Raw genomic sequence first — 23,667 nt, forward strand, 5'->3', positions numbered from 1 at the left:
TCGCGGGACGGGCAAGAAATCTCACGCGCACACCGACAGGAACAGCGTGGCGTGTACGTGTACATGTAAACACATATATATATATATATATGTGTGTATACGAACGTAGGGAAGAGAGGGAAAACAGAGGAGCAGCCCCGTCTCAGCCATGGTAGCAACGGTAGTACTTGAGAGTCGCACATCACGTTGGTGAGATGGATGGAGTGCAACGGGGCTCTCTGTAACGCGCCTCTGATCCCCCCCCCCCCGCGAGCGTGTTCCGCTTGTCACTGCCTTAGAGAGGACCAGTCCCGAGGCGCGGCAGGATCGTCATCGACATGAGCTCCTGGAACAGCAGCTTGCAGGCGTATGGCATGAGCACCTGGGAGATGCGCGTGTCGTTCTCGCAGCCCTTGCATTGATAACGGTTCAGCTTCGTGTCGGCCACACAGATAGTACCGCACATATTGCAGACGTGCACAGTGTAGTAGTCGCTGACGCGGAAGAGGCGCTCCCGCAGCCACTGCGAGGCGCCGTAGGACAGCATGCAGTCGCGCTCCATCTCGCCAAAACGCAATCCGCCCTCGTGCGCGCGACCTTCGGTTGGCTGGCGCACCAGGGGCTGCAGCGGCCCACGCGGGCGGGCATGGATCTTGTCACCAGACAAGTGCTTCAGGCGTTGGTAGAAGGTGGGACCGAAAAAGATCAGATGATCAAGCGGCAGCCCAGTATGCCCATTGTAGAGACACTCGTTGCCGTAACGCTGCGATCGCAGGGCGTGCAGGGCTTTACCAAAGTCGTCCACGACGACGGAACAGAAGGGCGTTGCGTACACCTCACCGCCCCTGTAGCAGGCCACCTTGCCGGCCAGTGTCTCGATTAGATGGGCCACCGTCATGCGTGAGGGGATGGCGTGAGGATTGATGATCAGGTCCGGTACGATGCCGTCGCGGTTGAAGGGCATGTCCTCTTGACGGAACTGGATACCGTTGGTGCCCTTTTGCCCATGCCGACTGCAGAACTTGTCGCCGATGTTCGGGATCTTGATCGTGCGGATTTTGACCTTGGTGAAGCGGTCGTTGTTGTTCATCGTCAGCATCACCTTGTCTACGACGCCCTTCTCGGTGGTGCGAGAGGTGATGCTTGCGTCGCGCTTTGTGATCTTGGTGTTGCCAGTGGTGAGTTTCTCAAGGTCGGCGTCAGGGAGCGGGATCGTCTTACCCACAACCACGTCGCCACCGAGGACGCGCATGCCAGGCTTGATGAGGCCATCCGTGTCTAGCTTTGAGTAGTCGGCGCGCTTTACGCGGCACACCTCTCGGTCGGGATTTTCGAAGGTCTCCAAGGCGTCACGCTTCTGCCGCTCCTCCTTCGCCTTGAAGGAACGCCAGAAGGCGCTGCGGAAGAAGCCACGCTCCACCGCGGAGCGGCTCATGATGATGGAGTCCTCCTGGTTGTACCCACTGTAGCAAGAGATGGCCACCACCGCGTTGTGCCCGGCCGGCAGGTCGTTACTGTGCATGTACGTCATGGCCTTGGTTCGCACCAAGGGCTTTTGCGGGTAGAAGAGAACGTGAGCCGTGGTGTCCATGCGCATGTTGAAGTTGGAGGCGTAAATGCCCATGGCCTGCTTACCCATGGCGGACTGGTAGGTGTTGCGCGGGGACTGGTTGTGGTTGGGGTAGGGGATAATGGAGGCGCAAATACCGAGAATCATTGACGGGTCCATCTCGCAGTGGGAGTAGTAGTAGTTCTTCTCCACCTCGCTCATCGTCATGGCAATCAGCAGGGAGTCCTCCTCTTCGCAGTCGATCAACTCGACGTAGCCCTTCTTAAGCACGGTGCTCCATGAGATCGACTTCCTCCCGCCCCCCTTCTCCGAGACGAGGAGGTCGCGCATGCCGGACTTGCGGAGCTTCAGGTGGCAGTTCTCAGCAACGAAGAGAGGACGCAAGCATCGGCCACTGTCCGAGAAGACTCGGATTTCGCGATCGCGGATATCGCGCACGATACTGACCTCGTTGCTGAGCTCGCCGTTGCGGCGCCGTGTTCGCAGGTCGTGCAGCAGCCGCTCCGGGTTTCGGTCTACACCAATCATTGTGCCATTCACAAACACACGGGCCACGCGAACGTCAGCCGTGTCCTCGAGACCGATGGTGCGGAAGCCGTCAATGCGCGCTTGCACAGCCTGAACCACCTCGGCGTGGTCTGTGCCGCGCGACATGAGGCACATCAGCGCCACGTTCTTCAGCAGCCCGATAGAGCCGCCTTCTGGAGTCTCCACTGGGCAGATGTACCCCCACTGCGTGCAGTGCAAGTTGCGCGGCCGTGTTGCCTTGCTGGAGGCGGCAATGGGGTTCTGGATGCGGCGCAGGTTGCTAAGGGAGGACGAGTAGGTGAGACGATTCAGCGTCTGTGCGACGCCTGTTTTGATATTGCCAGTCTTGAGGTCACCGAAGTTTCCCGTGGCGAGACAGCGACGCAGGCCGTCTGTGACAAGCTTGCTGTGAATGATGCGACCGAAGCTGAAGACGCCGCGCGGGTTGGCCGCGTGGTCCTGCAATGTCTTGATCATCTCCTTCCGCACCTGCGCGAGGAAGGTCTGTAACTGAACTGTCAGTAGCGTGCCTGCCACGTCAATACGCTTGTGCCCGAGAAAATCACGGTCCGTTTCCTCGTGACGTCCGAGGGCGACGAGCAGCAGCTTGTGCACCATGTAGCCCATGTACAGACATTTTGTGCGATTAGCTGACGGGTCCGTTCCCATGTGCGGCAACAGATCTCGCATGAGTAGGCTCTCTGCCTCTCGCTGGAGGTTGGCCATGGCGTCTTGCTTGCCGAGGCGGCGGCCAATGTAGCCGAGAGCGTCCTCGCGGTTGAAGATCTGCAACGTGCTGGCGTCACCCATGGAGCCGCGAAGCAATTCCAACATCGCAGTATCTTTGAGGTCCGGCACGACTGTCTGCAAGATCTCTTTGTCTGCCACCATGTCCAACGCCCGGAACAGGATGAATAGCGGGATGGTCTCGTCCATTTGCGCAACGCGGCACATCAGATTCTCGAAGCCGCTACCCGGCCCCTTGTTCTTGTACTGCATGATGATCTGCAACGTGCGCGGCTTGTTGAGCGATCCCTCCACGATTGACTTCACCTCGCACAACAGCCCTTTCTGGCGGGAGAACGTGTAGACGTGGTTGGCGGCCTGCCGCTCCTGCGCAATGAGCACCTTCTCCGTACCGTTGATTACAAAATAGCCCCCCTGGTCGTGAGGGCACTCGTTGAGTCGCGGGAGTTCATCCTCATCCTTGCCGCTGAGGTTGCAGCGCATGGACTTAAGCATGATGGGTATGCGGCCGAGTTCGACATTGCGCAGGAAAGTGTCGTGCGGTGTGTCGGCGTGAGGGTGATACAGCTCCACTCCAAGCGTGACTTGTGCCTGGGCGTCGTACGTCATGTCACGCAATCGGCATTCGTTCGGAAAGAGTGGTGGAAGGGGGCCACCGGCGAAGTAGGAATGTGTCTGGTGCGACGGGTTGCCAATCACCACGTCCTGCAGCACCAGCCGGGGCTGGTCGCGCTGCTCCTCTATCTTTACACCGGGATCGTACTGGTCGTCCTGGCGCGGGATGATAGTCATGCTCTCGATCATTTTGGGGATACGCATGAGGAAGTCGTTGTACGAGTCGAGCTGCTGATGCACGAGTCCCTTTTCACGGAAAAAGGCCGAGATGACCTCCCAAATGTCTTCGCTGTCGAGGTCATCGTTGGGGTTCTGGTCGTCGAGCTCGTCGAGGATATCGTCATCGAGGACCATGTCAGGGTCCTCCAGGTCCAGCAGGTCATCCTGAGCCATGGTGGTCGCTTGGTAGAGGAAGGGGAGGGGGTGCAAGAGAAAGACGCCAAACAAAAAGAAAATACGAGAGCACTGGATTTCGTCCTCGCACTGCGGCGGCGAAGAGGGTCGGGGCCCGAGAATATGCGCGATCAAGAAAACGGTGTGTGTGTGTGCGTGTAAAGGGAGGGGGGGAGGGGAGGGGGAAAGACGAAAGACGAAATTTGAGGAGGGCACTTCGGCGTTGCACGTGTACTGAACGCAGATCAGAAGCACATGGCCGCCGCAAGGGAGTAGGGGGTAGGGAAACGAAGAGATGAGGAGCAAGGCAGAGGTGAGGAAGGTATGGGCACCTCATCGAGCGGCAGTATACTCTGGGGTACGGAGGCTAAGAGGCGTCAAAGGCGCCGAAGATGAACCGCAAACCCATGCAGGAACCGCGCCACTCTCGGAATCAACTACTTGTACTTCTTTTCCCGTTTCTGATAATAGTGAAGCTTTGTACACAGTAGACATTGTCGAAGAGTGCAACTCGGAGCTCCCCCTACACGGACGCGTTGGGACGCGGACGAGCAGACCTGGCCACTTCGCGCGCACCGTCTGGGTGGCGGGAGGGGTTTGTGCTGCTCGTACCCCACCCCCCTCCTAGCTGACTCAGAGGGTACCCGATGCGGTACTTCAGGGACCCCAGACTGTGGCCCTCACGGGTGGACTCATTCTGCACGTCACGGATCGGTTTCCACCCCTTACCTGCAATAGGCTGTACCAGGCCCCAAACCCGAACCGCAGCATCCACAGTGGCGTCTTGGACTCTTCTGAGCTTCTCCTTCGAGTTTTGCGGAGCTCTAGCATGCTGCGCCCGCTCCTATTGGGGGGGGGGGGGAGAAGGTTCCTCTCCTCGTCGACCACAACTCTTGACGGTGTCGCACGATTGATGCGCTATCCACACGCAGTGGAGCGGCTGTGGCTCTCCTCCCATCATGTATTGTCCGGCTCTCACCTTTGCTGGAAAGTGCTTCCTTGGGGCAGGTATGCGACAGGACATCAATGAGCGCTGCCTCTCTCAAACCAAGGCGGTCTCCATCTTGACATGCACTCCCCCTCCCCCTTGCAGCACCGATTGCTTCCTCGACAAGGTACCTTGCTTCCCATGCGTGTAAAGTGCGAGCGCACTCTTGAAAACGGATCCGCTGCACCCGCTCCGTAGAGGACTTGCTCACTGCATCGTCCTTCAAGTCCTGGTACAGCGGTTTGTGGGCCTGGAGGGGTGTGTGCGGACCTGCACGGGTTGCCTCGATCACCTGCCCCTCGACATGACAGGTGCATCTCCACGAGAGAGACCCCAGGGACCTATCCGACTGTGCTGGTTGATGCTAGAGAATCGCAGATCTGGTGTATCGATAGTATCCGAGACATGAATGTATATATATATATATATGTGTGTGGATCCAAGAGCAACCGCACCACTCCTCCCACGAGTGCCATCACAGAGAGCAGGAGGAGGCCCATCGTCTGCGCCACACACTTCGTCAGACCACCCACTGCATCATTCACAGGCGCCAGTGCTAGTCAGATGACAGAGCGGCTACTTCTTTTTTTTTCGATGGCGAGGAGTTGAAGGATTGGGAGCGGCGCAGCTGGGAGATGTCGATGGAATCGTAATAGTCGTCGCTGCTGCGATGGCGACGCAAGTGAGGCGCTGTCGCGTTTTTGACCATTGCAATGGACATGTCGCCCGGCAGTGAATAAAAGTCGTCGTTCTCATGGCCCGAGACAAATGACTCCGCTAGACTCCCCCGGAACCAGCGCCAGTACACGTAGGCGAGCAGGCCCAGTAGGCCGCCGACGCTCACCACTGAAAACATTGTGAACAAGACCGCGACGAAGAGCAGAAATGTGGAGAGGGGGTGGTCCGTCAGCCACCGCGCTACCCCCGTGAGCTGTACAGTAGAAACAAACACCATCCGAGAGACTTTAACGCGTGATGGTGCGCCAGGGTCGGGAAGCTGGTAGAGAGTGAAATTCATGGCGCGCAAGCGAGGCTGCAGAGCTGGCGGAGGAGTGAAGCGGCTGTAGACCTCCAGCACAACATCCACCTCGCGGGATGGGTTGATGGGCGGAAGCGGCGCACCGCTGTCCTGCTGACGCAGTGCACTTAGCAGATACTCATAGGAGCGGGCGAGGGGGTAGAACCAAAATCGCAGCAGTTTCTCGGGTAGGAGGAGGTACCAGGCCCGGTACGGAGGTCCAGTGCGTACTGTACTGGAGGTACTTAACTGGAAGAGGGGATCCAAATGGGCAACAGATTGCACGGCCATGGCATCTTCGGAGAAGAGCATGGCAGACTCCAAGACGAGTGACACATCTCTGCCAACCTCTTCCTTTGCCAAAACTACCTGCAACTTCGCTGTGTACTCGCCTTTTGCGTTGAACATAGCCGGTCCAAACCGAAACAGGCCCTCGAGATTGACGCCACCTTTTGGAGAGAAGATCTCCGCCGAGGCGGCGGTGCGAGGGATGTGCATGGTGGCGGAGGCCAAATGACTCGTGATCAAGTGACTCACCAGTGAGAATTTGGCATCTACAAACTGCCCCATGTGCTGCTGCAGGATGCCAAGGGAGTCGGCAGGCTGTGGCATGGACTGTATAAGCTCGCGTGTCTCTCTATGCGGGAGAAAAAAATCGTCGAGCGCCCCGTGCCGTGGCAGGTGTCGCTGCCAGTCGACGTTGTGAAGTGGCAACGCGTTGAAGTGCAGTGGAATGACGACGGTGCCAGGTACGTTGGCAAGGAAGAGCCGGCGAATGGCTGCAGCAGTTGCCGCCGCCATGACAAGGCAGCCGGACAGGTCTACCACTAGCACCAAAAGGACTGCGGTGAGAAGGAGATAAAACATGAAGGCGCGCTGCAGATAGTAGCTGCTGGCGCCCAAAAGCGTGCAGACCCACGTGCTACTGACTGCGTAGCCATCCTTCAGTTGGCTGATGATGATGGCCCATAGTGCCTGTTGGTGCAGTGTCACCACCTGTGCCAGAGCGTGTATGCATTCCGCAGCGGTGTCTAGGAGTCCCACTTGAGACGGCGGCGGTGGCAGCTCTCGTGGTGGGGGCTGCGTCAGTTTCATGGCGAGCGTGTCCGCAGCCCTTTCATGGCAGCGTGCGGGTGGGTAGTGAAGGATATTATTGCTGGAGAGCAAATGAGTGAGAGGTGAAAGTGCTGATTGTGGGGATGTTGGGAGAGAGAGGGGGGGGGAGGAGGGAGAAAAGAAAGTGCACTGACGCCAATGCCAACGCGTAGGTGCATAGACACTTTTGCGGGAGGGGCCTGATTAACTTGCTGGGGGCAGTGTCCCTAGCAATAACCGTAGAGAAAGGGAGATGTCTCATCAGTAAGCCCTCTGATACTGCGTGCCTCGACTGTCGAGTAAATAGAGCTTCTCGGCAGCATATCGTCACTGTCATCATTCTCAAGGCACAGTGGCTCTGTGGAGGTGAGCGCTCCAGCCTTTTCATGGCCAGTTTGCTCGTGTCTATACAAACGGAGACAGCGAGACGGCCCGATGAGGGGCCCCAGGCAAAACACACACACACACACATGTATATGTAAATATATTTATGGAGAAAGAAAGAGCAGCTTCGGAAAAAAACGCAGTAGTGGGGCCTTGCTGGCGTCCATCGGAGTATCAGTCATCACTTTCCTCCACTTTGATGAGCTCCACGAGGTGATTCACTCGGGCCGTGGTCACTCTTGGGTGGCTCAACAGCGCGTGACTGTACACGCGCAGGGTATCCGCGGGGATCATGGCCATCGCTGCCTTCCAGTGTGCGAGCATCATCTCTTTTGTGGCTAGCTCGGCGAGGACATCATTAGCGAGTAGACGCCAAGTCTGACACACCCGATCGGATGCTTTGAGCAGCTCACTAAAGAGCAAGATGCCTTCTTGGTATACCCCGTGTTCCGCATGGAGCAGCTGAGTAGCGAGCTGAAAGTCGTCCTCTACGGCACTCTCCACTTCACCGATTGTCGTCAAATCTGTCGACGCCTGCAGTCTTTGTGTTCGTTTGGCGAGCCTCGGCAACAACGCCGCCCAGCGCGAGGGCAGCAACTCCAGGTACTGCCCAAGGAGCGTGTCCTCCAGGTAGGCAAGTATCTTATCCATTTTTGTATGTGGCTGTGTGCGGGGCGCAGCGGGGAAGTGTTCCATCGACAGAAAATATGAAGGCACCGAAAGATGGTTGAGTGCGTGTGTGTGTGTGTGTGGAAGGGAGGGAGGGAGGGAGGGAGAACAAAGTTGAAATGGCGAGAGGATGGCGCAGATAATTGTCTGTCAATGCGTTATGCGGTGCAAGAAAGGGGGGAGAAGCAATATTTTGTGCCGCTGCATGGCGGAGGTCTTCGCTCCGAGAAGTAGCGCCACTTCCATCAAGCCCCAAAATCGCGTCGTAGATGCACACACGCTCATCCGTTTCATGACAGGCGACCAACGTGAGGGGAAGAGGGGCGCGGCGGAAGAAGACTACAGCTCAGCAACAACAACGGAGTGATACCACAGCACATCACAACACTTTTTACACGTCTGCACAAGAGCACGATGCACCCAAAGGTGACGTGCGTGCGCAATGAGAATCGATGCGCACTGAGGGCATGTTTGGTTTGTTGGTTATTTTTTGCCGCCATTACTCGGTTAATGTGAGGCGTGTTACCGTCACACATACACGCACTCATATCACGGGCCGCTCGCTTGCTTCGCTTCGGCAGGTGTCATGAGAGGGGGCCGCATGGCAGGCGGAGATTAGGTTAAAAGAGGAAGAGCTATCGCCTTTATGTGGCTGCCAGTGCCGAGGTCCGCACACTACTTACGCATATTGGTCTACTTGCGTTTGCCCTTTGCCTGCCGCTCGTTACGGACAACGTTGGCCCTAGGCGGAATACTGAGCTTGTTGTTCTTCCCTGGCGCCTCTTCTGCCATCACAGCCTTGCCCTTTTCAAGTCGCACTCGCTTCGTACTGACCTGGGACCCCGCCGCATCGTCGCTGCCACGCCCGCGGTGCTGTGACGGAGAGGCGGAGGCGCTTTCCGCCCTGGACAACGGCCCCTCGCCAGCCGTGCGCGAGTGCTTCTCGATGTTGTTCGACAGCTTCTTCAGCTTGCAAACGTAGAAGCCGTCCATATTGTGCACGTGTGGGAAGTAGCGACGGGACAGCTCGAGACTTCCATGGTAGCGGTGGTGGCGGTACTTGGTGAAGCCCGGGCGACCAAACGGCAGTCCCATCTCCACAACCTGGACATCGCGCCTGTTAAGAGCGAAGTCCACAATTGCCTCGTCCTCCTCAACAAGGAATGAACAAGTAGAATAGACAACGTAGCCGCCCACTTTACAGGCGTCGATCGCACTCAACAACAGCGCGCGCTGCTGCTGTGAAGCACGCTGGACGTCTTCGTACTGTTTGCTCATCTTGATGCTCTTGTCGCGCGATATAATGCCCGTGCCAGTGCAGGGGGCATCGAGCAGAACGCGGTCGAAGTTGCGCATCACCCGCTCGTAGCCGGTGCCGTCGTAGTTCGTTACGATGCAGTTGGTGACGCCGAGACGCTGCAGGTTCGCGTTGAGCGACTTGCATCTAGGCTCGCTCACGTCGTTGGCGAAGAGGACGCCGGTGTTCTTCATGAGCTGCGCAATGTACGTCGTCTTACCCCCTGGCGCGGCAGACATGTCGAGCACGCGCTCATTTTCTTGTGGGGCGAGGGCCATGACTGGCAGGAAGGAAGCTGCAGCTTGCAGCATGTACTGTCCTGCAAGGTACTCGATGGTACCGGCGATCGGCACGTTCGACTCAAACACTTGCAGACCAACCTTAGACCACTTCTCTAGTGGCTCAATGTTCATGCCGCGCTTGACCAGCGCCTGGACAAGATCACGGCGCTTCGCCTTCAGGGTGTTGACGCGGATGGTCGTCGGTCGCGTCTTTTCCATCGCCTCCAAGAAGTCCACCGCCTCAGCGGGGGGAAAGAGCAGCAGGATCGAGTCCATGAGGAACTCATTGTACTCGTACAGTTCAAGGAGGTCAGAGCGGAGAAGTTCGAGGTACTCGCCACGGTCGCGGTCTTCCTCGCGCTCCTCCTTGTAGTTGGACAGCACACGAACCGTCTCTTGGATGCGGTCACGCAGCTCCTCTGCGGTGTGGGTTTTGGTGAGCAGCTCAATGGTGGCGGAGCCTTCTGCGTCTTGCGCCGCCTCATTGTCCTGTTGTTCGCGGTCACGCAGAGGTGTTGGCTTCGCTGTTCGAGTTGCGATATCCTCCTGCTGCTCCGCATCGGCGAGTTGGCGCTGCGCCAGCATGCGGCGGCGGTATTTCTCAGCCTTGACCTCGAAGTCGTCGTCGTCTTGGATTTCTGCCTCGAAGTCCTCCTCATCGCTGTCCATAACGTCATCGAAGGCTATATTGTCCTCCTCACCGGAGCCGACCTCCCCATCGCACGCAGCAACGTAATCGCTGCTGCGCTCGACGAGGTCTTCGTTGTCAAATCTCAAGTCCTCATCCACTTCATTCTGGGCCACTTGACTCTTCCGGGCAGCGTTGGAAACTGTCGCTGACCCCTTGACGGCCTTCTTCACGGTGGCCGCCATTGCTGTCCTTTTCGCCTTTTTGAGCGTCCCGGTGGCGGTGGTGTCATGGGGCGCCGCTCTCTTCTTCGCTACAGCTGTGATCACCTTCTTGGCCATGAGAAGGCCAGTGAAAAACACACGGTAGGGGCGATAAGAAGATCCGATGGGTGCGATGGGAGCAGCGCGGCCGTCTGCGAAAAGATTGTTGCTGGGACGCTTCTGTGAGTATGATGGGAGGGAAGGGGGGGAGAGGGACGGGGTGGAGAGGGAGGAGAGGGGGAGAGGGAGGATACACGTAGGCGTGTTTTTTGCATGGCGTCGAGGGGGTGGTGGTGGCGCCATGTGGGGCTGTTATTGCGAGTGCACCGTTGCACTGGACATCAGGAGAGGATCGTAAGTCTTTGCCCTTCACAGGTGCCCATCTTTTTGTTTGTTTGGTTTGGGTGAGCCGGCAAACCACGAAGTTGGTAGCGACAACTTCACTTGCTTCACCTTGCTCAGCTTTTGTTGCAACCGAGTAACGCAAGCCAAAAGAAGAACGGGAGGGGTGCGCACAGAGTGGCGTCAAATGAGATGCTGAAGGGGTGCATCTTCCCCCTCCTCCCCCCTCCACACACACTCTCTATTTATTTACTAATGTTTTTTTTTTACCCCGCTGCGCTGCTACGGAGAGGTTAACCGTGTATGATTATACTCGAAAAACAGAAGGAAAAGAACGTCCGCTACACCTGATATGCACACACACACACACACTCAGCTCAGACAAGTGTGTGTGTGTGGGGGAGGGGGGAAGAAGTGAAGGTGATGAGGCTAGGTCGAGTGCGAGAATGAAGAGAAGTGCAGAAAGGTGAGCGTAGGGGTGGGGACTGAAGTACGTGATACCCTCCTTCTCTACACCCAGCTGATGGCATTTTTTCTTCCCGCTTTCCCTTTCCCGCTCCCCTCCCCCCCCCCCCCCCCAAAGACAAGGATAGGCACCGGTGCCGCCCCGTCGCTCCCCAGCACGCACGCACAATTTCTTGTCCCCACAAACGTGGTGCACATAATCTTTTCTTCAGTTTATCATCAAGTCCACTTCACGTCCTCGCAGCCCCACCGTTCAGCTGAGAAGGCCTTCTTTACCAAGGGCAAACGACTTCGTCTTGTTATCCTTACCACAACTCGCAATAACAGACTGCCCCACGTACGTGACATCCAGCACGCCGTCTGTGTGCATCGCATCAAGTGTGAGTAGGGCCGTGTTGGTGCAGCGCAAGTCATACACACGCACCGTGGCGTCCTCGCTGGCAACGGCGAAGAGGCTGCTGCCGCTGTGGTCGGCATCGCCCTCCTGCGCGTCCCACAGCCACACCACACTGTAGAGCCACTGACGAGGGCCGCTGAAGGTCCTCACCACACCCGGCTGCCGCGTGTCGAAAAGACGGGCGCGGTTGTCTGTGCAGGCAGAGAGGAGGAGGTCAGCTGCGGTGCTGCTGCCCGCTGGCTTGACGGCGATACTGTTAATGGGATGGTCGCCTTTGAACTGAGACTGCAGCTGCGCCTTTTCCGTGTCGAGGCACTTCATGTGGCCATCGAGGCCAGCCGAATAAAGCCGTGCGGCGCCGTGCGCGGCTGAGAAGCGAGTGCATAAGACTGGACGACTGTGATCCGTGAAGGTCACCAGCGGCGCCTTCTTTGATGGCACCGTGTCACCCCCCATTATCTGCTCCCAACTAAATACCTTCACGGTGGTGTCCCAGGAAGCGGTGGCTATAAGGTTGCCATCACCTGGAGCGATGGCGACCGAGTCGACACCGTCGGTGTGGGCCTGGATAGAGCCCAGAAGCTGCATGCGACTGTTGGTGCTGTCCAGCTGCCAGGCAGCCACGCTGCCATCCTTGCTGGCACTGGCAAACACAAAGTCCCCGTCGAGCCTGCTGCGCTTGCGGCTGGTCTTACAGCTGACCGGCGTTACGGGGTGGAGGGCTACCTCCTTGACCGCCTCACGATGGAAAGAGCCGAGGGCGACGCAGTTCTCGCCATCCCACAGTCGTACGCAGTGATCGTAGGCACCGGTTAGGAGGAGCTCCGCGTTGTTGCGGTACGGGGCACGGACGCTACTTACCCAGTCATCGTGTGGGAGCAAGCTGCCCTCCTTGGCCTGCAGTGCGGGAGTGTACTCGATGTTGAGCAGCTCCTCATAGCTGATACCGCGGCGCTGTAGGAAGCGGAGGAGCGTCGTGCCGATGTACTCATCCTTGTAAAGGAAATCGAAGTTTTGCTCCTCGACACCCAGTACACTCTGAACGAGCTGGTTAAGGCCATCCGGCAGCACGTTGAGCGGTACGGCGAAGCTCTGCTCTGGCATGAGCTTCGAGTAGGTGTTTGTGAAGAAAGTAACCATCGCGTTGCCGCCATGGGTGCCGTTGGTGGCCTGCACGGCCGCTGGGCGGCTGGCAGTCGTCATGAGGGAGACGTTTAACTAAGAAGAGTCGTTGAGCGGAGGGAGGGGAGAGGAGGGGAGGAAGAGCGAGCACGAGACGAGGAGGTCAACTGCATAATGCGTTGAGAGATGAAAGGGCCGCAGGAGGTGGTCATTATAATCAAAGATGGAGAAGGGGTAACAGATGAGGAGGAAGAGTCGCGAGGGGGATTCGAGTATGCCATATAGCTGTTTTCGTCGCGTGTTTTGCACGGAGGCTGGGAGTGGCAGTTGGCGGGCTGGGGTGAGGGAAGGGCAGACGCTCAGATACAAAAGGCAAGGGCAAATGACAGTATCCGCTGCGGTATGTCAGAAAGAACAGCGCGGGGTGCATTGGATACCCCTCCTCTCCCTCCCTCCCCCAGCCCGCACTCCCCTCCCCAAAAAAGCGGAAGGGGGGTGCGCGGCCACCACAAAAAAAAAACTACAAACCCACAAAAAAACTGCGCAGTTTTTTTTTACATTTCCTAGCGGTGTATATGTGAGACGTTTTGTGTGTGTGACGTTTGGATTTCTTTGGCAACATGCTGTGTGAGCTCGAAACAACAGTTACACAGACAATTATGTGCCTTGTCGTGTCGATGGTCACAGAATACGGAGCTTATCTGAGAGGAGCCCTCCAGAGGGTGTGGCAGCGTTGGCAGGGACTGAGAAAGACTGGTGGTGCCCTCTCCCCCCCACACACACATCACTCGCGCTTGTTGCGCGTGTTAGTTGGCGGCGGTTTTTCCTCGGTGATGGAGACATTCATATAGACCACAAAAAATGCGAGGGTGAAGAAGAAAAACAGCATCGACCAGATGGCGACGTCGCCGCTTCGCCAACTCCACTGTCGGTAAACCGCCATGATCACCCGGTGATGTCTGCCTGAGCCCTTCTCCTGCGCGATTAGTTCCCGTCTAAAGCACGTCCTTTGGACGAGGAGGGCCACGAGTTTGCCCACTGGATGCTGGACGGATTTTTTAAATAGACGAACGGTACAGAGAATAGATGATGTAGGTGAGCAGGTACGTGTGCGTGCGCCATCGAAGTGTTGGGCGAGGGCGGTGAGGATGACGATGGGAGGGGGGGGGAAGGAGTGAAGATGGATAACAGCGCACATCGAGTATCTCTGCAAAAGAAAAGTGGTATCATCAACCGATGCAGGGGAAGGGAGGGAGGAGGGGGGGGGGGGTAGAGAGCCGTCGAGTGACGAGCGGACAGGCGTGAGAAAGGAATTATTTTTTTTTTCGCAGGTATCCGATTTCGCTCTTTTTTTTCCCGTGTGTCTTTCTGGCGTGACATAGTTAAAGGTAGCAGAGAGAGTGAGCAGAAAGCGTGAGCAGAGAAGGCATGTACCTACCATGCACGCATGCCGGATGCGTGATTAGTGGCTCCGCTGGCAAAGAAGACACCATTGCAGTCGAGGATCCCTCCATGAGAGGGGGAGGGACGGCCTGAGAGGTAAAGTACACAAACGCGTTGTCCTGCACACCACCACTGTCGCTGCGAGACACCTCGGTGAGCAGAACCATGTACTCCCGGGCTTCTCGTGTGGCAGCAAAATGTCTAGACAACTCCTCTGCGTTGCCGAACAAGACGTCTGAGGCGAGCGCCAGAAGGGTACTGAGACGCTGTTGACGCACGCGCACGCAGCAGACGAGCGCAATCATGTCATAATTAAACACAAGCGGTGGGTCGAAGACAAATGTGTTGTGGCCGTAGAAAAGTCCGGTCTGGGTGGCGGATGTCCTCCATAGAGGCGGAGTGGCACCACAAGGGCATACGGTAACGTCCGTAACGACGTCCACGAGAGGCGCGTCCGTCAAGTTGAATTCCAGGGTGCGGGCCTCCGGCTGATATCGGGCGGCGAAAGTGAGGCATTCCATTTGCTGGTCCTTGTGTGCTGCTGTGGTCTGAGGCGTGCGTGTGGGCACAGGAATGCCTGGAGGCCAGTGTCTCTGCGCAGATGAAGAAACATGGGCGATTAAGGCGAAGGGGACAGTAGTGGATGGGAAAGACGGAACGATGATGAGCGGGGTGAGGGGCCAAGCGCCCACGACTGAGGTATGCACGACACGTATGTGAGCTCAAATAAGGACGTGGGTCGAACTTTTTTGGGGGGGATGGGAAACGGCAGGAGGCACATGAATGTCTGTGCCTTCCTGCGTTTTTCTTAATTTTTATTTTCCTTGTGCGTGTGTGTGTGCGAAGGGGGTGGAGATGCCAGTGGCGCCCTTCTTGGCTGGTCAAATGAGACCGTCACGCTCGCGCGCACGCATCCCACGTACCCTGACGGGTGTGCCCACACATCTATTTTAGTCCCACCCCCTCCACTTGTCGGAGGTTTCAGCACATGGCGAGTCTTGCAACTCGGCCAAGCTCAAACGGGCGCGGAGAAGTGCGCCTCCAAAGGTGTGGCACTCTCTCACGAATATCCACTGCAGCTCTATCAGCTCTTCAGAATCTCTTCCGTGAGGAGGAGGCAAAGGCCGAGCTCCTTGTCAAGCGGGCAGCCACTCCCGAGGAGTGTCAGCCGCTCCGGCGTCACGGATTCGACCAGTGCAAACCCCAGAACGGTGCCGTGCCGGATGTTGCGTTCAAACGCACTGAATGATAGTCGACGCAGCTCTCCCTCAGCACTGCGCTCGTACTCGGTCGCCGTGCTGATCGCGACAATGTGGTCTTGCAGGGCGACGTCCTGCAGGGTCATGAAAGATACCGCCGCCACATCCGCCTTCTGCTGGCCCGCGTCCTCGCTGTCCATCATGGGAAGCAGTGTCGACATGGCGTCGATCGCGGCCGCCCCGACGGTTGCAATGCGCACTTGCGAGGCCTCGAGGGTGATCAAAGTGGGTTTCACAGGCGAGGTCGGCGTGCCGAAGAAGTACTGCAGCCACCGCTGGCGCTTCCACAGCGGCACCGGCACCGAGCGTGTGAGCTCCACGGAGTCTAACAGAAAAAGTTTGAAATGCTGCCCGCCCCCGCAGCCCACCTCGGGTGGCACGTTCCAGCGCGGATCTAGCATCGCCTGCACAACGTCCATCGATCCCTCTCCGCCAAATCTCTCCCATGCGCGCTGCACCAGCTTCCATCGGAGCCACGAGCTGCCAACAGCACAAACGTGGTCGATGTCAGCAGCCACAATGATGTCCAGGAGAGTGTCGAGTGGGTTTGTCAGCGTCTTATCGCTCCGCACCGCGGCCCCTGCCGCGTGTGCCGAGGTGGTGCGGTCGGCGCTTGGAACCGCAGCTGTCGCTTCCGCTTCGGCTTGCTCCACCACATGCGGCTCCACGACGCCAAAGTCAAAGAAAAGCCCACCGACGCGGCAGCGCTCACTGCGGGCCATCTTCTCTATACCGTGCGGCAGCAGCTGTTGAACCCAATGCTGGTAGAGTCGTGGGTTGGCTGTGCGTGACTGACCCACCTGAGCATAAAGCGCTGGCGTTAGATTTGTCTCCTCCTCGATGTCCATGCAGTGCTGGGCATGGAAAAGGGCCACACTGCCTGGTAGCGCAAAGGCAGGCGTGTCCAGCACCCCATCAAACAACAATGGGTGGTAGCCAAGACGCACCGCGAAGTTGCTGAGCCAGCGCACATAGGTGCTCGCACCACAGTGATGTCGATCACTCACGAAAAGCACGCGGGGACCGACGTCATCGCGGCCGCGGGCCTCCACTCGCGCACGCTCCAAGTGGGAGTGGAAGTCGAGCAAGGAGCGCACCCACGTCGTCCCGAGCGATGTCGCGTAGCACCGCTGCAGGACTGTCGGTGGTGCCACCAGTAACAAGGTGCAGCCGGTGCAGGTGAAAATACTAAGGGAGCGACCCGGCGGGAGGTGCACTGGTACACCTGGGAGCAGCTCAGTCCCGAACACCTCTGCCCGCGCCGCAGCCGAGGTGCCATCCTCTTCCACCGGCTTTTGCAGCGTCACCTTGGAGAGCTGTGTAGAAGAGAGCGAGGTGAAAATGCGCAGCTCGCAAAAGGAGCCGAGGATGTACTCCCGCTCCAAGGACACCATTCTGCTCTATCCTGTGGAGTAGAGCAGAATGGGCAGAGCGACGGTGGCGGTGGTGGTGGTGATGGACTGCAGTAATGGCAGTGATTGGGTGGGGGTAGCCAGAGTGTACCGGGCAAAGCAGTGTGCGGAGAGAGAAAACGAAGGAGAGTGAGAAGAGGTGTAGTGTGAAGACCCTGTCAAAAGCAGTGCCATCCTCTTAAGGCGTGTGCTCCTGCCGCAGCCGCTGCCACCTCCACCGCGACGCACCACACAGAGAGACATAACTGCTAGCCAGCCCCAGCAATCTCCCCACAGTTTTCGGGGTTTGTCATATATATAAGTGTTTAGAGATGCGCATGTCAGTTCACAGTGTCTTTCAGAAGCCGGAGAGGGGGAATTTTCCAGGCATTCGGGGCAGCCAGCCAGACCCCTCCCCCCCCCTCCCGGCCCCCAGTGTGCGCATGATCCACAAACACATACTCGAAAAAAAAGACTAGAACACGGACTTAGCAGCTGCATCACAGTACTCCATCAACGACGTGCGCGCGCCGGTGCCTCTAGTATCCAACTATTGTACCCAGTGGGGAGTGACGGCTGCGCTGCCACCGGCTGAGGCACGAGTTGCTCTTCGACAACACCGTGATCATTCACTGTGGCTCGTCGGAGTAGGTGTGCTTCTTGCAGCACCTGCGCCACAGCCAGCAGCACATCCGTGTCGCCTTGTAGCATCGCTTTGGCGTGCTCCCGCTCCACCGGGTCATCCATTTGACGCCGAAGCTCCCTGATAATGCTGTAGACCTCCGCCGTGGCGATGCCGTGCACCTTCGACGGGGCGTGGACGGGCGGCAGCGGAGGCAGCGGGTAGACCTGCTGCTCTTCCTCCTCTTCGTCACTCTCATCACCATCGTCCTCCCCCTCTTCGTCAGCATCCATGTCGTCCTCTTCGTCCTGCTCGGCGTCACTCGCGGCAGTGGAGGCTGCGCTCGTATCGGAAGATGCTGAGTCGCTGTGCGGCTCCTCTTCGTCGTCGTCCACGTTCGGCACCACCGTCTGCTCTTCTTTCTTCACCCCCAGTGCGGCGAGGTGCGGTTCTCGGTCATCTGTTGAAAAGGGCTCCATGAAGCCGCGTTCCTCTATGCGGGTTGGGCTTGGCGGTTGCAGCGCGCGCACACACACACAATGGGGAAAAAAAGCGAAAGAAAGCCCGCTAGTAGTGTCCGGAAAACATTTGTGTGGTATGATGGGTGTGTGTGTGTGTGTGTGTGTGTGTGTGTGTGTGTGTGTGTGTGCAGAAAATATTTAGACGTGTTCGGGTGTTACAATCCGGATGAGGCAGAGAGCGGAGGTGCAAAGTACAGAGCGCATATGACCAGCATAACGGCTCAAGAGGGGTGGGGGGGGGGGGGGCGTACGTGGGGGTAAGCAGATGCGAAACAAAATTGCCAGCCTGCTACACAGCGCCAAGGGATACAGAAAAAAAAAGGTGTCTGCCAGCGTACACTTCGTTTGGTGACGACTATTTTCTCAGGAAGTGCAATCAAACAAAAAAAAATACGCGCGTGGTTGCACAAAAGCAACGCACATCACAGTAGTCTACATCGTCATCCGCATCGCCGTGAGACCGGGAAGTGGAACGCAAGAGCGGGAAAAGGAGAAGGAGAAAAAAAGGAGCCCAGCACCCGGTGCATCGAAGCGTGTGGAAGCGGCAGTGTGTGTGTGTGTGTGTGGATGTGCATGTGCATGGATACGATGGTGAGAAGCCGCCATTGCGAGCCTACGAGCAGGGTTATGTGGTGAACTGCACCCAAGGGAACAGATAGCATGTGCAACACACTTCTCCAGCCCACACGTCGCCCCTCCCCATCAGGCGCCTTCGACCGACAGCCGATGGGCAGCGAGCATTTGCTTGACCACGTCAAGCACCTCCTCGCCAGATTCGCGTGAGACAGAGAGGAGCTGAATGACTGCATTGTCGAGCCTTTCGCGTGTGGAGACCAGCTCTATATCACGCACCACATCAGCATCTACGTTCCCTCGCGCCTTTCCGATGGCCTGATCGTAGCGAACGACGGTCTCACGCAACGCCAAAATGTCCTGCGCGATGGCCTCGTACTCTTGCAGCATCTGCTTCTGCGCGTGCTCGACTCGCTGTCGCTCAAACTGAAGTGCGCACAGCTCCTCCTGCTTATTACGTGAGGTGGCGTGAAAGTCGTTTGCCTCCAGGGCCCGGCGGCTCAACGCGCTCTTGAGCTCCTTGAATTTGGCCTTGAGGGCTTTCTGTGTTTGCACCTCCTCGTCACTATCAGTGACCTTGTCGAACTTGTGTTTGTAGTGCCAGTTGCTCGCCTTGATGACAGCAATCGTCTTCTCCAGCTTGAGCATCTCCTTTTCCATGCGACGGATGCGCGCGTCGAGAGAGTCGCCGCGGTGCTGGAGGTCCTCGCGCTCTTTAGCGGCTGCAATCACAAGTTGTACCTGGGACAGGCGGGCCTGTGCAGGATCCATGCGGCCCACGAGCACCTCCTGCCGGTTCTTTACTGCGGTCAAGTTTTTCTTGCGGTCGAGCAGCTCCGTCATAAGACGCTTGCGCTCCTCTTCCGCGAGACTCGCCTCCTTCTTCAGGAGACGCTGGTGTGCTTCGATCTCTGCCTCACGCTCTGCCACGTCAGCCTCAAGCTGCCGCTTCTTCTCCTCCAATGTAAGGAGCTGGGCGTCCTTGGTCCGTATTTCGTTGCGCAGACGGACCAACTGCAGCTCAAAGGTGTCTACTTTGATGAGAAGGTCCTCGCGTTGCTTCTCCAGGTTCTTTGCATCCCGGTTGCAGTGCGTGCAGTGCAGGTCCATCTCCAGCACCTCCTCAAGGGTACGCTTCTTCGCCCCCTCCAGCTTCTCGATTGCTATGACAGACTGCCGCATCTCCTCACGCACCCGCTTGACTTGGTCCTTCAGGGTGCGGTTCTGTTTCTCGAGCTCGTCAAGCGTCGTCTGCAGAAGATTGATCTTGCTGCGCAACTCCTTCTGCTCCTCCTCTGTGCGCTCACCTTTGGCGCGGCTGACACGCTTTTCCATCTGCTGTACATTGAACTCAATATTGTACAGTATTCCCTGTTGAGAGAAGGACTCCCCATCCAGCTGATTGATCTTCGCGTTGAAGTTTCTGCCCTGCGACTGTGCCCCGCTGATCTCGCTCAAGCACGTTGTCTGTGTGTTGCGAACTCCCGAAAGCTCCTGGTTCGCCTTGAAGACTGTCATCTTGAGCTGCTCAACATCCTTGGCAATACTGTGTGAGGTCTTTTCTGCATCTTTGAGCAGCTGTGCAATGAACTCCGCCTGCTTCTGGAGATCGTTGGCAATGATCTTCTCCTCCTCCAGCTTCTCCGCTGCAACGGCTCGGCGTCTCTCGGTCATTGTCAGCTCCCTGTTGCGGCGCTCGATCTCCCTGATCATCTCCTCCAGCTGCAGGATCACCGCCCGCTTGTCTCGCGTGGCCCGCGACGCCTCCTCGCGCAGGGCATCCACTTCGTCCTGCAAGCTCTGCACTTGCTGCGTCAGAGCCGGGACCGCTTCCTGCAGATTGTGCAACACCTTCTCACGCTTTGCTATGGTGTCATTGATCGCCCTCGTCTCCTCCTTCGCCTCATCGAGTGCGTCTGAGAGAGATTTCTTGAGCTGCTGTCGCTGCTGAATCCAAGAAACACCCTCAGCGTACTGCTCCGCCGAGATGCGGATAGCCTCGTCACGTTCGGCAATGTTGCGAACAACCTGCTCCCATTCGTCCAGGAGACCACCGCGGTCGTCGTGAAGCTTTCGGTACCTGCTGGCGACACGGTCAAGCTCTCCCTGCACATGCTGCGCGTTCAGCACCTCTTCATCGAGCTGCTTCCGCTGTTTCTGCACACCAGCCTCGAGCTTCTCAATGCGGTGAGTCAGCTGCTTTATCTTGGCCTCATCGAGCTTCGAGTAATGCGCGATGGCGAGCTCGTCCTCCTCCTTTTGCCGCCGGGCTTCGTCCCATTGCTCGAGCTCCTCCTGGTTGTAATCCATTGTGCTTTTCAGTTCCTCAATTTTTAGGTTTCCGTGAAAAATGCGGTCCTGCACCATCGTGAGTCTGTCGCGCACGTCCTCGGCGTTTCTCTGCAGGTGTGCTTGCTGCTGCTGCAGCCGCGCGCACTCCCGCTCCATGAGGCGGCACATGCTTTCCTCCGACTCCACCTCGCGCCTCTTCGTATCAGAGAGGCTCTGCGTGTTGACGATTTCGGCGCGGACGTTGCTAAGATGCTCCTTCATGAACTGCAGCCGCCGCTGCTGGTCCTGAACGCCACCCTGCCGCTCCTCGAGTTGTTGCTCAATGCGCGTGAGCTGGGCAGTCAGCTCCTTGTTCGTGCTATTGAGGAGCTCCAGGGGCAGCGCCTCAGCCGTCGCGTCCACTACATCGAGGTTCATGCTGTTTCGTGGTGCGTACCTCTATCTGCACTTGTATGTATGTGTGTGTGTGTGTGTGTGCGTTGTGTGGCTAAGTGGGGAGGGGAAAGCAGGACACGTGCGGCCCTTGATGACTTAGAAGGGCGAGAGGATTCCATGAGCGAAGAAGTCGAAAGACGTGGACAAAAGGGTGTCGGAATAGGGGGGGGAGAAGGAGAAGGAGAAGCACGTGTGTAGTCGATAAACACGCAGTGCTCTCATAAAAACAACAACATCGAGTTGTCCCTCCGCACTGCGGATAGCATGTGCTGCTTGACCTCATCTCGTTCCCGCTCTGGTATGTACAAGAGCATGCGGAGGTGTTACGCATAGTAGTATCACGTAAGAGTGAGGGAGGGGATGTCACCAACAGCAGAAACAAACTTGAGATTGAGTGACATCCACAGAGAGCGTGCAGAGCGGGTGGAGAGGAGGGGGAGAGGGAAAGGGAGGGGGGCACAGGCAAGACTGTGTTGAATGAAAAGCACGCAACAAACGATTCCCCCTCTCTCCGAGTGTGTCCGTCTTGGAAATTGGAGCAATCCCCATCGACCTCTCGTTCGTTGTTTTGTGTCTCGGCGCGCTGATTTCAATCGTCGTGTGTGTGTGTGTGTGCGATTGGGGATTCGTTGGTTTTCTGAGACCTGCCGCCAACGACTCTCTCCGCTGTGGTGGCCCCTCCCCCCCCCCCCCCCACACTACCCCCAAGCGTCGAGGACTTAGTTCGGTGCGTGACCGTTAGCAGGGGACTCAATGTGCAGAACCCCAGCATCTCGAAACGCCTCTACCAGCACCAACTGGTTCTCAGCCACATCCTCGGGATCGTCGAAGCCCGGGAAGGGCAGCGCGCCGACAGTGACCATCTTGGGGTAGCTGGAGAGCAGCGTGGCGATTGCCGGCGCAAAGTCTGCCTCAAAGCGCAGCTCGGCCAACGACCCAGCGAGACAGACGGTCGAGTTCCCCCCGATGTGGTAGACCCGCGCCTCGCCGGGCACGCTCAGCAGCATTCGGACACAGTTGCGAGAAATGAGACGCACGCGGGAAGCGTGGCTGAGCTCTGTCGATGCTTCTGCAGCGCCACTGTATAACCTGGAAGGAGGCTGCAGTTTTTGAACTGTGTCCTTGCCGTACACGTCCGTGCATACGTCCATGTTCTCCTCATTAGTGAGCAGAAACATCAGCTCCGTCGCCATCTCGCGCACCCTTGCCTGGAAACAGGCGCGTTTCTCCTGTTGTTTTGCGCTGAGTGCTGCGAGACGATTTGTGTCTCGAAATACGGGGTGGTGGATCCCACCCATCACCTGCAGCACGTCGCGCGGCAAAGCACAACGCCACTCGAGTTTATTGGCCGCGAGTGTCTCCACGGTGTACTGCGCAGCGCGGCTCATGAAATCCGCCCATGAATTCATTTGGTTTGCTGAAAACGTGATGTGAAGCGAGTGCGTCTTGGAGCTGGTCTTCCCCTGGTGCACCACGCCGCGCGGCATGTACAGAGCATCGCCGGCCCTCAGAGTAATTGAGTGCTTGGGCCTGGGGAATTGCTCCGGTGCGTAGTCCTCGCTTGAGTGGCGTGTCAGCACACCGACCTTCTCTGGTGGATCGTAGAGACTCCATAGCTTCTCTCCCTCCAACTGCAAAAGGAACACGTCAACGTCGTCGTAATGTGGCGCGAAACCTTGGCTGTTGGCTGGAGTCCAGTAGCTGTTCGAGCCGCAGTAGCAGTGAAACTCGTTTTCCATACACGCGATGAAGGCAGAGTTGCTTTCCGAGAATTCGTTGGGTCGCAGGAAGCGCACCGACCACCCCTTCTTCATGCACATCTCCAGCTCGCCTGCATCCACCAGACCCTCCGTCTTGTAGGAGACGCGCTTTTTCAGCTTAGTGTCGAATCTCACAACGTTGAGGTCGGTGCCATAGTACGACGGATGCGATTTGACATGATCCAGCATGTGCTTCGTAGACCACTCCACCGGAGGGACCACCCCGGGTAACCCGATTTGGAAGTACTCGCCGCTCCCGTGCGAAGCCACTAGATGCTTCTTTTCAAAGTACTTGCGAAAGAACTCGACGCGGGATATATTCAAGAGCCACGAAAAAAAGTTGTGCTCCTGGCTATCATTCGAGGACTTGAAAGTTGAGGCTGCCTCTTCCACCTTCGTCCTCTTGCTTATCACTTCTTGCGGCGGCGCCTCCCTGGCACACTTGCCACCGTTGCCGCTCTTGAGAGATACTTTCTTGGGCATTGCCTGTGTGTGTGAAATGGGATCTTTGCGTGCCATTACATTGGCTCTGACAGCGTGCATCGGCATGAACAAAGGGGAGAGAAGCGAGAAGAGAGGTGCGACATTAT

The 23,667-nt window shown here is 57.5% G+C and overlaps 10 protein-coding genes across 10 annotated transcripts; all 10 read right to left on the reverse strand.

The window, feature by feature from the left end:
- Positions 1-274: 274 nt before the first annotated feature.
- On the reverse strand, positions 275-3,832 carry JKF63_03755 (uncharacterized protein; the record flags this gene model as incomplete). Its single annotated transcript, XM_067899753.1, has 1 exon — positions 275-3,832. One exon carries the CDS (start codon positions 3,830-3,832, stop codon positions 275-277), a length of 3,558 nt encoding a protein of 1,185 aa, XP_067754959.1.
- Positions 3,833-5,376: 1,544 nt separating this feature from the next.
- Positions 5,377-6,933, reverse strand: JKF63_03756 (uncharacterized protein; the record flags this gene model as incomplete). Its single annotated transcript, XM_067899754.1, has 1 exon — positions 5,377-6,933. One exon carries the CDS (start codon positions 6,931-6,933, stop codon positions 5,377-5,379), a length of 1,557 nt encoding a protein of 518 aa, XP_067754960.1.
- A 558-nt stretch (positions 6,934-7,491) lies between these two features.
- Positions 7,492-7,968, reverse strand: JKF63_03757 (uncharacterized protein; the record flags this gene model as incomplete). Its single annotated transcript, XM_067899755.1, has 1 exon — positions 7,492-7,968. One exon carries the CDS (start codon positions 7,966-7,968, stop codon positions 7,492-7,494), a length of 477 nt encoding a protein of 158 aa, XP_067754961.1.
- Positions 7,969-8,679: 711 nt separating this feature from the next.
- On the reverse strand, positions 8,680-10,533 carry JKF63_03758 (uncharacterized protein; the record flags this gene model as incomplete). The annotated part of the gene is made up of 1 exon (XM_067899756.1): positions 8,680-10,533. One exon carries the CDS (start codon positions 10,531-10,533, stop codon positions 8,680-8,682), a length of 1,854 nt encoding a protein of 617 aa, XP_067754962.1.
- A 982-nt stretch (positions 10,534-11,515) lies between these two features.
- Positions 11,516-12,862, reverse strand: JKF63_03759 (uncharacterized protein; the record flags this gene model as incomplete). The annotated part of the gene is made up of 1 exon (XM_067899757.1): positions 11,516-12,862. The coding sequence occupies one exon, from the start codon at positions 12,860-12,862 to the stop codon at positions 11,516-11,518; it is 1,347 nt and encodes a 448-aa protein (XP_067754963.1).
- Positions 12,863-14,163: 1,301 nt separating this feature from the next.
- JKF63_03760 (uncharacterized protein) lies at positions 14,164-14,745 on the reverse strand (the record flags this gene model as incomplete). The annotated part of the gene is made up of 1 exon (XM_067899758.1): positions 14,164-14,745. The coding sequence occupies one exon, from the start codon at positions 14,743-14,745 to the stop codon at positions 14,164-14,166; it is 582 nt and encodes a 193-aa protein (XP_067754964.1).
- Positions 14,746-15,308: 563 nt separating this feature from the next.
- On the reverse strand, positions 15,309-16,877 carry JKF63_03761 (uncharacterized protein; the record flags this gene model as incomplete). Its single annotated transcript, XM_067899759.1, has 1 exon — positions 15,309-16,877. One exon carries the CDS (start codon positions 16,875-16,877, stop codon positions 15,309-15,311), a length of 1,569 nt encoding a protein of 522 aa, XP_067754965.1.
- A 510-nt stretch (positions 16,878-17,387) lies between these two features.
- Positions 17,388-17,975, reverse strand: JKF63_03762 (uncharacterized protein; the record flags this gene model as incomplete). The annotated part of the gene is made up of 1 exon (XM_067899760.1): positions 17,388-17,975. One exon carries the CDS (start codon positions 17,973-17,975, stop codon positions 17,388-17,390), a length of 588 nt encoding a protein of 195 aa, XP_067754966.1.
- A 744-nt stretch (positions 17,976-18,719) lies between these two features.
- JKF63_03763 (uncharacterized protein) lies at positions 18,720-21,299 on the reverse strand (the record flags this gene model as incomplete). Its single annotated transcript, XM_067899761.1, has 1 exon — positions 18,720-21,299. One exon carries the CDS (start codon positions 21,297-21,299, stop codon positions 18,720-18,722), a length of 2,580 nt encoding a protein of 859 aa, XP_067754967.1.
- Positions 21,300-22,036: 737 nt separating this feature from the next.
- Positions 22,037-23,626, reverse strand: JKF63_03764 (uncharacterized protein; the record flags this gene model as incomplete). The annotated part of the gene is made up of 1 exon (XM_067899762.1): positions 22,037-23,626. The coding sequence occupies one exon, from the start codon at positions 23,624-23,626 to the stop codon at positions 22,037-22,039; it is 1,590 nt and encodes a 529-aa protein (XP_067754968.1).
- Positions 23,627-23,667: the final 41 nt, after the last annotated feature.

The sequence above is a fragment of the Porcisia hertigi genome, chromosome 31 (assembly GCF_017918235.1).
Source record: "Porcisia hertigi strain C119 chromosome 31, whole genome shotgun sequence".
Lineage (NCBI taxonomy): Eukaryota > Euglenozoa > Kinetoplastea > Trypanosomatida > Trypanosomatidae > Porcisia > Porcisia hertigi.